This window comes from Chiloscyllium plagiosum, unplaced genomic scaffold (assembly GCF_037043375.1).
Source record: "Chiloscyllium plagiosum isolate Xiang-an unplaced genomic scaffold, Cpla_swu_hap1 HiC_scaffold_3, whole genome shotgun sequence".
NCBI classification, from domain to species: Eukaryota; Metazoa; Chordata; class Chondrichthyes; order Orectolobiformes; family Hemiscylliidae; genus Chiloscyllium; species Chiloscyllium plagiosum.
Genome location: NW_028270141.1, coordinates 28522870 through 28537327, shown reverse-complemented (window position 1 = coordinate 28537327; position 14458 = coordinate 28522870). Strand labels below are relative to the sequence as shown.

At 40.4% G+C, this 14458-nt stretch overlaps 1 protein-coding gene across 1 annotated transcript; it reads right to left on the bottom strand.

The window, feature by feature from the left end:
- Positions 1-3637: 3637 nt before the first annotated feature.
- fam110c (family with sequence similarity 110 member C) lies at positions 3638-10114 on the bottom strand. The gene has a single exon (XM_087978177.1). The coding sequence runs from the start codon at positions 9804-9806 to the stop codon at positions 8733-8735; it is 1074 nt and encodes a 357-aa protein (XP_087834303.1). The 5' UTR covers positions 9807-10114; the 3' UTR covers positions 3638-8732.
- Between the last annotated feature and the right edge of the window lie 4344 nt (positions 10115-14458).

Here is a 14458-nt window from a genome sequence, read left to right as displayed (position 1 = left end):
TACTACACTTTTGGTTAGGGAATAAGGATAAACACAGAAATTACAGACATTTGGATTGTTCAAACATGTTACTCTTCGATATTTAAGAGTGATGAATCTCAGAATGATGTTGCATCCCTTTTGTGGGTGAGATATCAAACCGAGGCTATAATAATTTGCTCAGGTATTCTGGTCAATATTACCAAAAGCGAGTATCTACATACTTAATTAAGTTGCTGTTTCATGGGACTAATTGTCCCTGCCTGACTGCCAACCCCAACTCTCCACCATTGTCCTGGTCAGGTTTAGACAATCCAAGGTTATGTAGCCGTTGAGTCTGTGACTATATGTTAAAAAAAAATCAAACTACTGCTCTTGAACACTGTTTGCCCATTTAAAAACAAATCAGATGTATTACAAACTTGTGAATGGTAAAATAACAAGTTAAAAGCTAATTTACTTTGGGGTTCATAGAAAGGAATAAATCCTTTCAAGGTATCTGTTGATTAACTGCCAGCTCTATTAAAGCAAGAAGTGAATTCTAATTTAATTACTCTTTAACTTTCCAATTGTGATATATATCTATGCCTAAAACAGAGGATGCAGTCATGGAATGTGCATTGGTCAGTACCTGAAAAATGATGTAAAAGAAACATCATTGTTAACCACTGGGTGATTAAATATACGTGAGTCTGATAGAATTATTCATGTGGACTAAGAGTATAATCACATTGACTGCATAACAAGGGGAAATATTTATATCTAATCCTTTATTGTAAATATAATACCTGTAGTCTTTTCAGTACCAATATTTGTTCCCTTTCTATTTATTCTCATGTTGGTGTTTAGCAAAATAAATTATAACAATACTGACAGTGCACATTTCCCCAATATTGAACACTCACAGGGCAGGTATAGTATAACAAATAGAATGTAAGCCCCCTTACCAATGCAATGCTTCACTAAATACAGCTTCAACTTCAGAAGCGTGGTCCTGCCTGCAGAACCACTGTGCCTTTTCCAACAGCAACTTTCGAGTTACTTCATTGAGTGAGTTTGGTGATTAGTGCCAAATTGGTGTTTTGTACTTGGTCCCACTGGTCAGGAGAGGATATATTCATTCCTTCAATCTAATCAAAAAATTAATTTAGGTTTCATAGATAATTTTTGGACTAGCTTTAACTTTGGCAGTGAACTGGATCTGTATAAATTCAACTAAGAGAGATTGGATAGACTGGGCATGTTTTCCTTGAAGCCGAGAAGTCCGGGTTGGGAACATGATTGATATATAAAATTATGAGGGGGACAGACAGGATAGATGGGAAGAAATCTTTCCCTTTGGTGAAGGCATCAATGGCCAGAGGGTGGAGATTCCAGGTAAGGGTAGGAGGTTTAGAGGGGATGTGAGGAAACATGTTTTTTTCTAGAGGGTGCTGAGAATCTGGGACTCATTGCCTTTATTGGTGGTAGAGGGAGAAACCCTCATAACATTTCAGAATTATTTAGATGTACATTTCCAATATCCACACATACAAGGCATACATACATACAACAACACCAAGTTCAGGAAAATGGAATTGGGATAGTTAAGTGATTGTTCTTGACTGGCACAGGCCCGCTGGAGCAAAGGGCCTTTCTCTGTGCATTAGACCGCTATGACTCCAAGATCACCCAAAAGGCCTAGTACCTAACCCTGTGTCCACTGTTCCCCAATTACTATATTAGTGGTCAGTAAAATAATCAGAAGTTTCAGCATCTAGGTATGAATCTTTAAAAAAATTACACTTTCCATTTTTATCATGAAAAATATTCCAGTGTTAATAATTCTTTATTCAGTTTTAGTTTTAGTTTTTCATCAAGATAATTACTTAAAATGTCATGGAATGACAGGGATTTGCATATAAAACTAGTTCTCTGAATTGCCACTGAATCTGCAAACAAGAAACAAAACAAATTTTTTGTTATTCTCAAAGATGGTGTGAGGCAATTTTCCCTTTAGCATTTGATCTTCTGATACCTTTATAGGCAAAGAGTGAACATAACTTAAGATTGGGAATTTATACTTTACATAATCAAGGAAACAATGGAAAATAAATGTAAGCATTTAAATTATGTACATTTTAATACATCAAATAGGAATAGATAAGAATCAGCCCATGTAATTACAGAATGAATTATGCAGTATAGTACTGATTTCTAGCATAAGAAAACTTGAAATCTATCCAGGATATTCCTGATGAAGAGCTTGTGCCCGAAACATTGACTCTCTTGCTCCTCAGATGCTGCATGACATGCTGTTTCCAAAGCCACACTTTTCCACTCTGATCTCCAGCATCTCACTTTCTTACAATCTATCCAACCTACTTATATACAGTATTCTATTATATTTCTAATAAAGTCATCTCACCTTACTGCATCTAACACGAATAACATCTTTCTATTTCCATCAACCTGACAGATTCATTGAGTCATACAGCATAGAGCTGAAAATGTGTTGCTGGAAAAGCCCAGCAGGTCAGGCAGCATCCAAGGAGCAGGAGAATCGACGTTTCGGGCATGAGCCCTTCGACAGGAATGTATCTCCAGCGTCTGCAGTCCTCACTTTCTCATACAGCATAGAAACAGACACTTCGGTCCAACTAGTCCATGCTGACCAAGTTCCCAAACTAAACTAGTCCCACTTGTCTGAGTTTGGCCTATATCCTTTCAAATCTTTTTTATTCATGTACTTAACCAAATAATCTTTTAAAAGTAAACTGAAAGAACGGGAGATGCTGTAAATCAGAAACAAACTTAGAAATTGCTTGAAAAGCTCAGCAGGTCTGGCAGCATCTATGGAGAGAAATCAGAGTTAATGCTTTGGAATTCCAGCAATTTGTCTTTTAAATGTTGGAGCTGTACCAATTCCACTGGCAGTTCATTCTGCACACAAACCACTATGTAAAAACGTTGCCTCTCATGTACTTTTGAAAACTTTCTTCTTTCACTTTAAAAATATACCTGAGTTTTGAACTCTTCCCACTCGAGGGAAAGGACCTCTGCTATTCACCTTATCTATGCCCATCATGATTTTACAAACTCTATTAGGTCACCCCTCAACCTCTTACGCTCCAGTGAAAAAAGTCCCAGCCTATTCTGATAACTCTAATCTTCCATTCCTGTTGACATCCTGGTAAATCTTTCCTGAACCCTTTCCAATTTAATATTATCCTTCCTATAGTTATATATAAAGATAATGATATAATTATCTAAATATCCCTTACATGAATCCACACTACTTTCCACAACTACTCCATGTGACAGTGAATTCCAAATTCTAACAGTTCTCTGAATATGGTATCTTTCACACCTCTGAACAGATGTTGCCAGCTGAATGGTAGTTACAAAGACTTGAGGGATTAGCTTGCCTATGCTTACAGCAAATGTACAAGTAGACCAGGAGAAAAAAATGTTTTGTACAGGACCTTTCATGACCTTAGGACATCCCAAAGCACCTTAGAAACAGAGGTACTTTTGAAGAAGTCAATATTATAATATAGGAATTGTGATAGTCAATCTGCACAGCAAATTTCCAAAAAACAAATTTTACACTTATTGACAAAACATTTTTTATATAAAATTATTATTTTAATGAATAAAATACAAGGACATTCTTAAACTCTTTGCATAAAGCTGCTTTACTGCCTATGTTGTCAAAATACAAAATACTGATTTATTTTCACAATATACATTAATTGGTATTTTCCTTTCAAACACCAGTTTTCATATAATCTTTCTTTAAAGATACCAAGTCATTGACGAGTATTAACAACTGTTGGAATAATTCCAGCAACAAATTAGCTTTAGTTCATGTTTCTGAGATGGAATAATTTCTAACTAAATGCATATTGAAAATATTCCTAAAAATAAAAACAACAGGAAAACTAATAAATAGGAATCCTTTGTATAGAGTGGATGGTTTGCTTTGCTCTCCCAGAAAAGCCATTCAACTGCTGTTTTCACAGTTATATCTGGAGCAGAACATGTGCGTACAGGTTTGTAGGGTGTAAGGCAATCTTAACACTCATGTTTACATTTTCCTGGTTTTGTACCAGATTGCAAAGATGCTGTGACAAGGCAATTAACGTTATCAGGTCAGCAGAAACGAAACAGGACAACTCTATCTTATTCAACAAAATTCAGTTCAAACCAACTTCACCTCACACTGCAAAATACTAACTTTCTTTAAGCTGGAAGTAGTCCAAGTTTGGATGGCATGAAAACTCATTGAGCAAGTATTTTTGAAATTATTGCACATTTATATGCTCCGCCAATGTCATAGCTTCAGGGCAGAATGGCAAAATTAGGAAGGCATTTCAGAAACTTAAGTGACAATTGACTTTACAATATTACATATCTCCTAGACTTTCACTGATGTAAGCATATTTTTTAACTTTTAGTATGTATGTAATAAATTCAAGATAAACATTTTTTAATGGCAGCTCATTTTTCTTTCTTGCAACCAGCTATAAATGGTTTTCTCACTCTTTGGCTTATTGCTGCTCTTTACAAACTATTTAACAAAAAGAAGGCCAATATACTGTAAACTGAAGCTCTTGAAAGATTTAATTAATCTCTAGACACTTACAACTGATAGCAATTCAATGGTCAAAGTTTAATCAAGAACAACAATTTTCAGACACTTCTGGTCAATATGAAAATCTTCCATTAAAGAGAAAAAGCACACCTGTCTCTTCCTCATATCTACAGGCTGTTGGCAAGGTAACGTTAGCTCCTGTTTATACAACAAAATTAAGTTGCCTTTGGTGCACAAAGTAATTCAACATATGTGTCAATCAGCATGTAGGGGTGAAAGGCGATACCTTTCAGGCTACATAGCTTGTTTCTTTGAAGACTTACAATCCCTACAGTGCAGAAGCAGGCTATTTGGCCCATCGAGTCCACACCAATCCTCCAAAGTGCATCCCACTCAGACGCATCCCCCTGTTCTATCCCTTAACTATGTATTACCTATGGCTAATCTTCCCAGCCTGCACATCTTTGGACTGCAGGAGGAAATCCACCCAAACATGGGAAGAATGTGCAAACTCCACAGTCACCTGAGGTTGGAATCAAATTTGGGCCCCTGGCGCTGACGCAGCAGCACTAACCACTGTACCGCCTTTTTAAGAACACTTAGCATGAGTCCACCTTTATAAAGCTAATTATGAAGTATCAATGGTTTATATGCTCAAATCAAAATGATTCAGATCCAAATTAAAAGTTTTCTTTCAATGGAGCTAGCCTCTTTGGATGAGAGATTTCCATATTTCAAATTTCCAGTTTGAGCTAGAACAAGTAGGAACATCAGAGTAAAAATGAAGTAATCCTCAGTTGTCCTGAGCTGCTTTTACAAACTTCTGAGTCACTAACTCAAATAGCAGAGCTGGGATTGGTATGGTAACATACTGTAGTAGTTCTGTTACTGGCCCAGGAGAAAGTGAGGACAGGAGATGCTGGAGATCAGAGTCAAGAGAGTGTGGCACTGGAGAAGCACAGCAGGTCAGGTAGTATCCAAGGAGCAGGAGAATCAATGTCTCAGGCATAAGCCCTTCTATTACTGGCCAGCAAAGACTGGACTACAGATCCAGAAACAGAGTTCAAATTCTAAGTTGTCAAGCTGAAATCACTTTTAACAATTCTGGACATGATCAATAATACTGAAAATGAAGTAAACATTTTTCTGTATAAACAGTGAAAGGGAACCTGCTGTTCTTACCCCAAAGAGACTCTAATCCCATATCAGTGTGATTACTTCTTAACTACCACTGGTTAAAATTGGCAGCTTGTACTCACTCTTTTCTCAAGTCAACGAGGGATAGGTAATTAGAAAAAAAAAAATCACTTGCCAGAGATGCTCGCATGAGAATCAGTAATTTTTTTTTAATATAAAAGATCTGGGGGTTAGTTACCTGTGATTCTGTTGAGTAGAGATGATACAAAAGGGTGAATGGCTTAGCCCTGCTTCTAACTTGTACAAGGTCTTGAATGAAAAATGTAAATGTTCGGTTCACTTTTTAAATCCCTATTACCACGATAATGGCAGCTGCTTTTTAGAGAGAAGCACAAATGTGGAAACCTGAGTTCATGTATTTTGTGACATTGCATTCCAGGGATCATGGTAAGCCTCCCATTCTGAAGATAATATGGAACTATACAATCCCACCCATGGTTGGCATATAGAGGAATAACATTGACTTTGACTGATACCATTATTTATCTTAAATTAAAATCTAGAGATGTAGAACAGATGCCTTAATTGATATTGCTCAGTTTACACTATCTTTCAGCCAAACTTATCCTCAATAAGTGTATGAAAACCTGAGCTATTATTACTTTTGTACAACCACAATATAAATGTAAAATGTCTTCTCTCCCCCTTTGGAGGCATCTTCTATACCTCTCAAGGCAGTGAGCATCAGAGCAAGCAATTTGTTCTTGCCATTGATTGCATGCTTTTTAATAAAATTGGTAACCTCCGTTTCAAACTAACAGCACTGAGGTATCATAGTTTGGCAGGCCATGTTGATTTTCTGGAGGCTTCCCTTATTTTCTTGATTGTAAGCTATTTAATGAGTGTTTGCATCAAAAGGTATGAACGGAGAAGAGCAGTGCAGAGAGGACATTTTCTGGGATTGGATAATAAATATTTAAGTCCTTAAAGGCTGCCAATCTCAAACCATTTTAGTGACCGTGTTTTCACTGGGCTCATGTATTAACTTTAAATAACTGGAACTTTATAGCAGAGTAAAACGTAGAGGCCAGCATTGATAAGGTAGGAATCAGGTTGGATTGTGGTTTCACGAGTGGTGGTGTTGACATCCCTGAACACAGGAAGTAAACTTGTGCATAGCAGTAATCTCCAGGGTTGATACCACTAAATAACTAAATAGAATCAGTCAATAAGTGAGACACTGTCATATGAATGAAAATGTATTTGCTCACTGTTCTATCATAGTTCTTTGGCCCGTTCTTTGTGGCCTTGATGAAACTAGGTAAAACATTACCCAGTCAGAAGTCAGGGCTGGCCAGGTAGTCTTGTGAGCATGTCATCTTCTCCTACTAGTCAGCATCAACAAATATTTGATTCAGCATTAAATCATTTATACCTGCTCTGAAAAGGTCATTAACCTGAAAGTTTAACTGTTTCTCTCTCCACAGATGCTGCTCGAACTGCTGAATATTTCCAGATTTATGGTTATATTTCACATTACTGTCAGCTGTGGTGTTTTGCTTTCATGTTAGTTTTAAGGGGGCTAGAAAGAATAACATTTTAATTCAAATTGAAGTCTAAACTAGTCCAAGAACAAAGTCATTCAGCACAAGCATCAACCCAAATCTTGGTCTGAATATATTTAAGAAAGCGATGCCGAGATTTTAAAAAGGAGTATGCCTTTCAGATAAAGGCTCAGTTATGGTCCTCCCGAATGGTGAAAAAGGCTCGAAGGGCCAAATGGTCTACTTCTGTGCCTAGTATCATCTTTTTTAATGTCAGCAATTTTTAATAAGTGTTTCAAAATAGTCCCTGTAATGCAGTAGCTGGGTGTGGCAATATTATCTGTCAGAGGACAGGACAACAGGGTCTGATTCCTCTTCAACTCAACAGGAAATAATAAACCAAGCAAGAAAATCTAAAATCAAACTGACATTAAAAACAATGTTTTTTAAAATGAAAATTTATATTTACACACAATATTGTGATATTTCAAAATGAAATCTATTTGGTACAAAAAATGCTGCCTTTTGAGGTCTCTGACTAATGTGTACAGGAATGATTTGATAAATCATACTGCTCAACATTACACAAAAGTGAGGTGATTCTGTTGTAATAGACTTTTGATTAGCTGGATAATTAAAGCTATTTGATTTTAAGAACCTTTGTTCAATATAAACATTAACGTTTCAACTGCACAAACAGACTAACAGAACTTCTGTTCACGACAACACTATTTAAAACGAAAACAGATTCTGTATTTAACACAGAAAATAAAATAAATCTCTTAAATAGAAAGAATATTAAGTAACCTTGCTCCAAGACAGTTTTAGGTCTATGCTGTAGGCAGCTCAGGCAAGGTGAGGTCACAACAGGACAAAGATTGCCTTAATGAAACAATCATAATGCAAACCATTTGGTTGATGGGAGGAAGGCGAGGGGATGAGATTCAGTAACTGAATTGGTGGCATGCAAAGCAAAAACCTTTGAATTAATCCAGTGCAATGACGATTTGGCGGCTCTTTTCAATAAATCGCTGAAAAGTTAAATGTTTTAGAAAGCTGTCCAATTGTTTGGAAGATTTATACCCCTGTCTGCCCCTCCTCCCAGTCCCAACAGTGTCTACTTGCTGTAACCTCCTCTGAACCGAGGCCATCAAAATATCTTTAAATCTGTCAAAGGAAAAGGTCGACGTACACTTTTGTTTTTAAAATAAAAACCCTCTTTATCCCTCGGGGGGATTGCAGTCAAGATTGCGAGAAGCGGCGGCGCAGGGGAGGAGAGTGTCTTTCCACCTGAAACTTTGAGATATGTTCTCTCCAGACACACATGGATGAGAACTGACTTGCTGCGCATTCCTAGCCCCCGCTGATTCTGGTTCACACTTGCAACATCTCCCTTGCAAAGCGGAGCCAGCAAGGACTGAGCAGCATTTCTCCAGACGGGAATAGATTAGAGGTGCCTTCCTTCCCCAGCCCTCCCTGGGTCAGTGTCCGCTCGCCTACACCAGCTCGGCTGCTGTGCACTCCCGGGCTCGCTTGCAGCCGTACAGCCACTTGATGACCCGGGCGTTGCGCTCGATGACCGACAGGCTGGACGCCGGCTTGCGCTCGCCCAGCGCTTCCTCGAGCGGCCGCTGGTCCTCCTGGGCGCTGTGGCGGGAGAAGTCGCTGTCCGAGTCGGGCGCGCTGACGCTGCGCACGCGCACGGTGACCGCGGTGTCGGACGCCGAGGTGAAGTTCTCGCGGCCCAGGTCGTCGATGACCTCGGGCTCCAGGCCGCAGTACCTGAAGAAGCTGTCGAACTCGGAGAAGGCCCTCGAGTAGCGGGAGCTGATGTCGGACTGGGAGCGGTGCAGACCCTTGCTGGCCCGCCGTTGGCACGGGGCCGGCCTCTGTGCCGGGGGCATGAGCGAAGCCGCTGGCGGTGGCGGTGGCGAAGGCCGCTCCTCCTCCACCTGGTCCCCGCAGCCCGTGTCCCCCGGCCCTCCACCCTCCTTGATGATGACCTTGGGCACCTCGGGCGATGCCGGCGGCGGCGGCTGTTGCTTGTCCCTGATGGAGCCCCCCTGGAAGAGCCTGCGGACCAGGCTCTGGTTAGCGGCGCGGGCCCCGCCGCCGCCTCCTCCTCCTCCTCCTCCCGAGCCCTTGACGACCTCGTACTTCTGGCGGTAGATGACCAGCGAGTCCGGCCTCATTTGCCTCTTGGAGCGGCGGATGGCGGTGCCGCCGTCCCGCTGTAAGGGAGCGTGCGGGAGCTGGTTTCCGCCCGGGGAGTGTGCCGCCGGCTTCTCGCCTCGTCCTCCCGGGCAGCTCTCCATGCTCCCTCCTCCTCCTCCTCCGCCGCTGCTGCTGCTGCTGCCCGAGGCCTCGCTGCCGGAGCGGGCCTCCCTCTCCCCGTCTCCGTCCCCCTGACCGCCTGCCACCAGCTGCGGGCTCTTCACGTACTTGCCCTTGTCGGCCGCCAGCCTCTCCACGGCGCTCAGGCGGCCCCGGCGGTTGCCCTCCATCTGCCTCCGGAGGTAGCCGGGCCCCTTGTTGAGGATTCTCAGGGGCAGCGAGATGTCAGTCGGCATTTCACTCACAACGCCTGCGGACCCAGCCCGGGAAACACACGGCGGCGGGGGGCGAGAGCCCCCACTGCCCGACAAGGGACCCCCGTCACTCACTCGGGAGAAGAAAATAACGAGAGAGAGAGAGAGAGAAAAAAAAGTCAACTCTCTGTCCCGTAAAATGTTCAAACCTTGACGTTGTTGATGGTGATCCCCCTGGAGGACGCGCACACGGAGGTGTCAGGGAGATGTACTGACTTCAAACAACACTTGTCATCAACACTGACCACTTTTACTGAACCTTTCGACTGAATCCACCTTGCTGTTGTGGAATTGCCCGTCCCACTATAAGACAACAAATCATGTTTCAGTAGCCGAGCTCCTGACATCATGTGGGAGCAGTCTGTGTGTCATGGAACACCTACCTATTAACGTTACACAGCCCCGAGCAAGGACAAACACTAATTAATGTTTATTTGAAATACGCTAAATCTCTCTCTCTCTTTCTTTCTTTCCTTTCTCCTTCTCCTCGATATGGAATCTTATCAGCAAATCGATAAATTCATTAAGAGTTTGCAAACTACTGAAAAAAATCGCGCTGTCTTGAAGATAAAAATAAAAGTTAGAAATTAAGGATATGAATAGGGTGAGATACTGTGACTGTGTTAATGTTTGTACATGATAATTTTTCAGGACTGTTAACCCATTAAAAAAATTAGCACATACATTAGAATAACCAAGGAATTTCATTAACACGTTTGTCGGACTATGATGTAACGAATTCACTCCGCAGGGAGAAGTGTGTTTCCTAGGGTTCTGACAGAATAATGTGTTCAGTCTTTAATTCTTCAGCGAGGGGGCATTTTGAATTTTTCGGGGGGGGGGGGGGGGGGGACGAGTTCGGATCTTAGTTTTGCTTTCTGATCAGTTCTACTGGAATCGATAAAATAGTCGATGTGTCAAACATTGTGCAGAGACCTGCAAGCGAACAGAAAGTTAACTGGAAACAATTGATTAAATTAAAACCGACCCATTTCGGTCTGGACTCCTTGAGATCCGTATCTGATCATTAAACCATACTTCGTGTTGGAAAATGCTCGCACACATGTTCATTACTGTTTTAAGATTTCTCTTGATCGTTATTTTTGACGAAATCAGAAGGTAATCTTTATAACTTGTATCCAAAGGAAATCCTCTCTCAGTAAATAACTTGACTGTGGTGCCCCCATGCGTGAATTGCTCGCTCAAATTATTAGCGTTTCGATATAGCGCAAATAAAAACAATTTTTCCATTTAAAGTCACGTGTGAAAATGCGGGAACTTGAGCAAGTACCAATGGTCTGGGGAGACGGGTTTCTGCTCAATGCGTTTTGTGTATGTGAGAATTAGGGGCTGGGATAAGAGGGCATTTAGAAAACGGCAATAATACTTCCAGTTATATCCGACTGGTTTTAATAAGGTCAATAATAAATGTTGCTGGTAAATTCGGTTTACAATTCTGAGTTGTTATTGTCTCCATATATTTTGAACGCAAAACCTATCGTGAAGTAAATATTTAGCCAACTTTTTATTGCATGTGCAGAATATGAGCAATGATTCAGTTAAACATTAATATATTGAGATTTAACAAAGTCAGACATTAAAAAATAGGTTGAAGATCTCTGCATTGGCAGAACTACCGGGAAACATGCTTAGTGAAACTGGAAGTAGACAGTTAAAAATCACACAACACCAGGTTATAATCCAACAGGTTTAATTGGAAACACTAGTTTTAGGTGCGCTGCTCCTTCATCAGGTGGTTGTGCTCCGAAAACTAGTGCTTCCAATTAAACCTGTTGGACTATAACCTGGTGTATGATTTTTAACTTTGTACACCCCAGTCCAACACCGGCAACTCCAAATCAAGGAAGTAGACATTTTTCCAACAAAGCGTCTATCTTTAAATTTGATACTATATTTTTTGCAGTTCATTTGACATTACTGTCAAAAGATAATTCCTTCCTTGATTGTTGTGGTATCTGAAATGTTGAGTATTGAGTACATGAGAGGAAAGGTATGCTAGAAATCTGAGATGAAATGGGATAGCACCTGTATGGAGTAAAAACACCGAACAATCTAGCGAGGTTGAATGGCCTTCTTCACTACTGTATTGATTCCTAAATTTATAAATTAATAGGATGATTGATCATTATTGATACCATCAATTTAGCAACAACAAATGAAGAAACATCCTCTCAGAGACGTTCTACAACATATGTAGGTCAAGTATGCCACAGTGTTATTCTACTTTGTTTCTGGTCTGTAAGAGTGGCATTGGGGTGAACCAAAACCACCAAGGAAAATACAACAACAAATGCCTGTCCAGAGAAGGAATGCAAATCAACTGATCCAGTCAAACCAAAAAAAAAAGCATGCAGACCATTAGATACTTGTCTTTCATGTGGCTAAAAGAGTTCACTGATGCTCATTGATTGGGAGAAGGCTCATGGAAACTAACCTGATCATGCTTGAAGGCCACCTAAGTGAGCAGAAGGGCTTGGAGCAGTGGCAAGCAGTAAAAACAATGCTTTCTGTTGGTTGTCACCTTCTGGACCTATGGATGCCTTTTGCTGTTTCACCGAATGTGCTTGAAACTCACTATCGTATGTGTCATTCTTGTAGGAGGAGGGGAGCATTCCTGGAGTCAAAGAACCAGACCAAAGGCAACTTGTCTTAATATTGTGGTGTTAATGTGGTAAAATGTTGCATGGCATCTTAGCATACTACGAAACAAAATTTGAGCAATGTAAGAAATGATTAGGTGATTCTAAGCTTGGCTAAAAGCTTTAAGTTTTAAAGAGCCATTTAAAGGAGGAGAGAAAGGTAATGATGTGGAGAGATTTAGGAAGGAAATTCCAGAGCTTAGTGTTCTATGTTGGTTAGTCTATCTTTGGTGAGATTGCTAGGCTGATGGTAGGTTCAAACAGTAATTATTACATATTAAAGAATACACCATTTAGTACATATTAAGAAGCAATATACAGCTTAACATAAGTACACTTTGAAGCCCATGATCATATTGCTTTCATGGCTCTCATGTTTTCTAATGTTATCATTATGGGAGGTGCAATTAACACAGTTCCTTGTTAACCCTTGCAAAACTAATATTACCATGGTATTTTGATAACCAAATCTATAAATGCCAATGGTGGAACAAATAAAATTGGGAATACACAAATGACCAAAACTGGGGAAAACAAAAAACCGCACCGAAGATTTTGGGGCTGGAAGAGAGATAGGGTGGGGTGAGGCTATGGACTAAAAGTTTTTTTTTAGGTGGAATGGCATAGTGGTGCAATAATTTGGATTGTATAAAGTCACAGAATTAATATCTGCTTGATTCTGTAGATCTATTTGTTTCCATTTTCAGGTATATAACTCTGAGAATGTGAAGGACAGGGAAGGGGCCAGAAACTTCACAAATGTCGAACGATAAAGAAAATCATTAACTTATGCAATTGTGGATTGAAAGTTAATTAACCCATCACTACTGTTTTCCTTCCACTCACTGCTGATAGTTTCCATCCATCAACCAATATTTGTTGGTCCTATCCAATCATTTTCAGAATAGATCTAAGCTTTGTAGTCCTTCAACATTCAGTTGAGAATGGTAGTGGTCAATTAAATGACTCATTGGAGGCAGAGGATCCACAAATATCCCCATCCTCAATGATGAGTGAACCTAGTACATCAGTGCAAACAATAAGGCTGAAGCAGTTGCCATGATTTCAGCCAGAAATTCCAAATGAAAGATACATCTTGGCTTCCTCCACAGGTTTCCAGGATCACAGATGCTAATCTTTAACCTCAAGGGTTTGACTCACTGCATCTATTAATTGGGAGCTCTGGATACTGCAAAGGTTATGGGTCCTAACAGGTAGCAAGTAATATTTGTGCCATACAAGTACCGGACATTGACTAGCTGGAGAGAATCTAATCATCACCCTTGACATTCAATGGAGTTAACTATCAGTGAATAGCCCACTATTAACACCATAAACTGAACTGGATAGCCATATAAATATCGTGGAATGAGAGCAGGTCAGGAGTACAGAGTCTTATGGTGTGCATCTCACTTCCTGACTCCACAAAACTTGCCCAATCAAGGCACAAATCCTTCCCATTTGCTTGGATGACTATAGCTCCAACAATACTCAATAAGCTTGATACCATCCAGGACAATGCAGTCAACTTGATTAATAGGCATAAACATTTATTTCCTCAATTGCTGATGCTTAGTAGCTGCAATCTACAATATTTACTATAAAATTCACTTGACAAATCCACTGAGGCTCCTTAGATGGCTCCATCCAGAAAGACAAGGGTTGCAGAAACATAGGAACATCACCGTTTTCAAGTTTCCCTCCAACAATTCACCATTCTGATTTGGAATGTAACTGTTACTTCAGTGCTTCTGTGTCAAAATCTTGAAATTCACTCCATAACATCATTATGGGTTTGTCTACACCAAATGGATTGTGGCAGTTCAAGATGGCAGCTCGCCATTACCTTCTCCTAGGGATGGGAAATAAATGCTGGCCTGGCCAATGGCACCTTTGTCCAATTAATAAATTAAAACATATTTTTGGATTTCAGTTCTATTTTGTAGACATCCTCCAGCATACTGCTCCCTTCCC

What these genes read in the sequence shown, in the direction of transcription:
- fam110c (XM_087978177.1), bottom strand. Translation starts at nt 9,806, where the DNA reads ATGCCGACTGACATCTCGCTGCCCCTGAGAATCCTCAACAAGGGGCCC.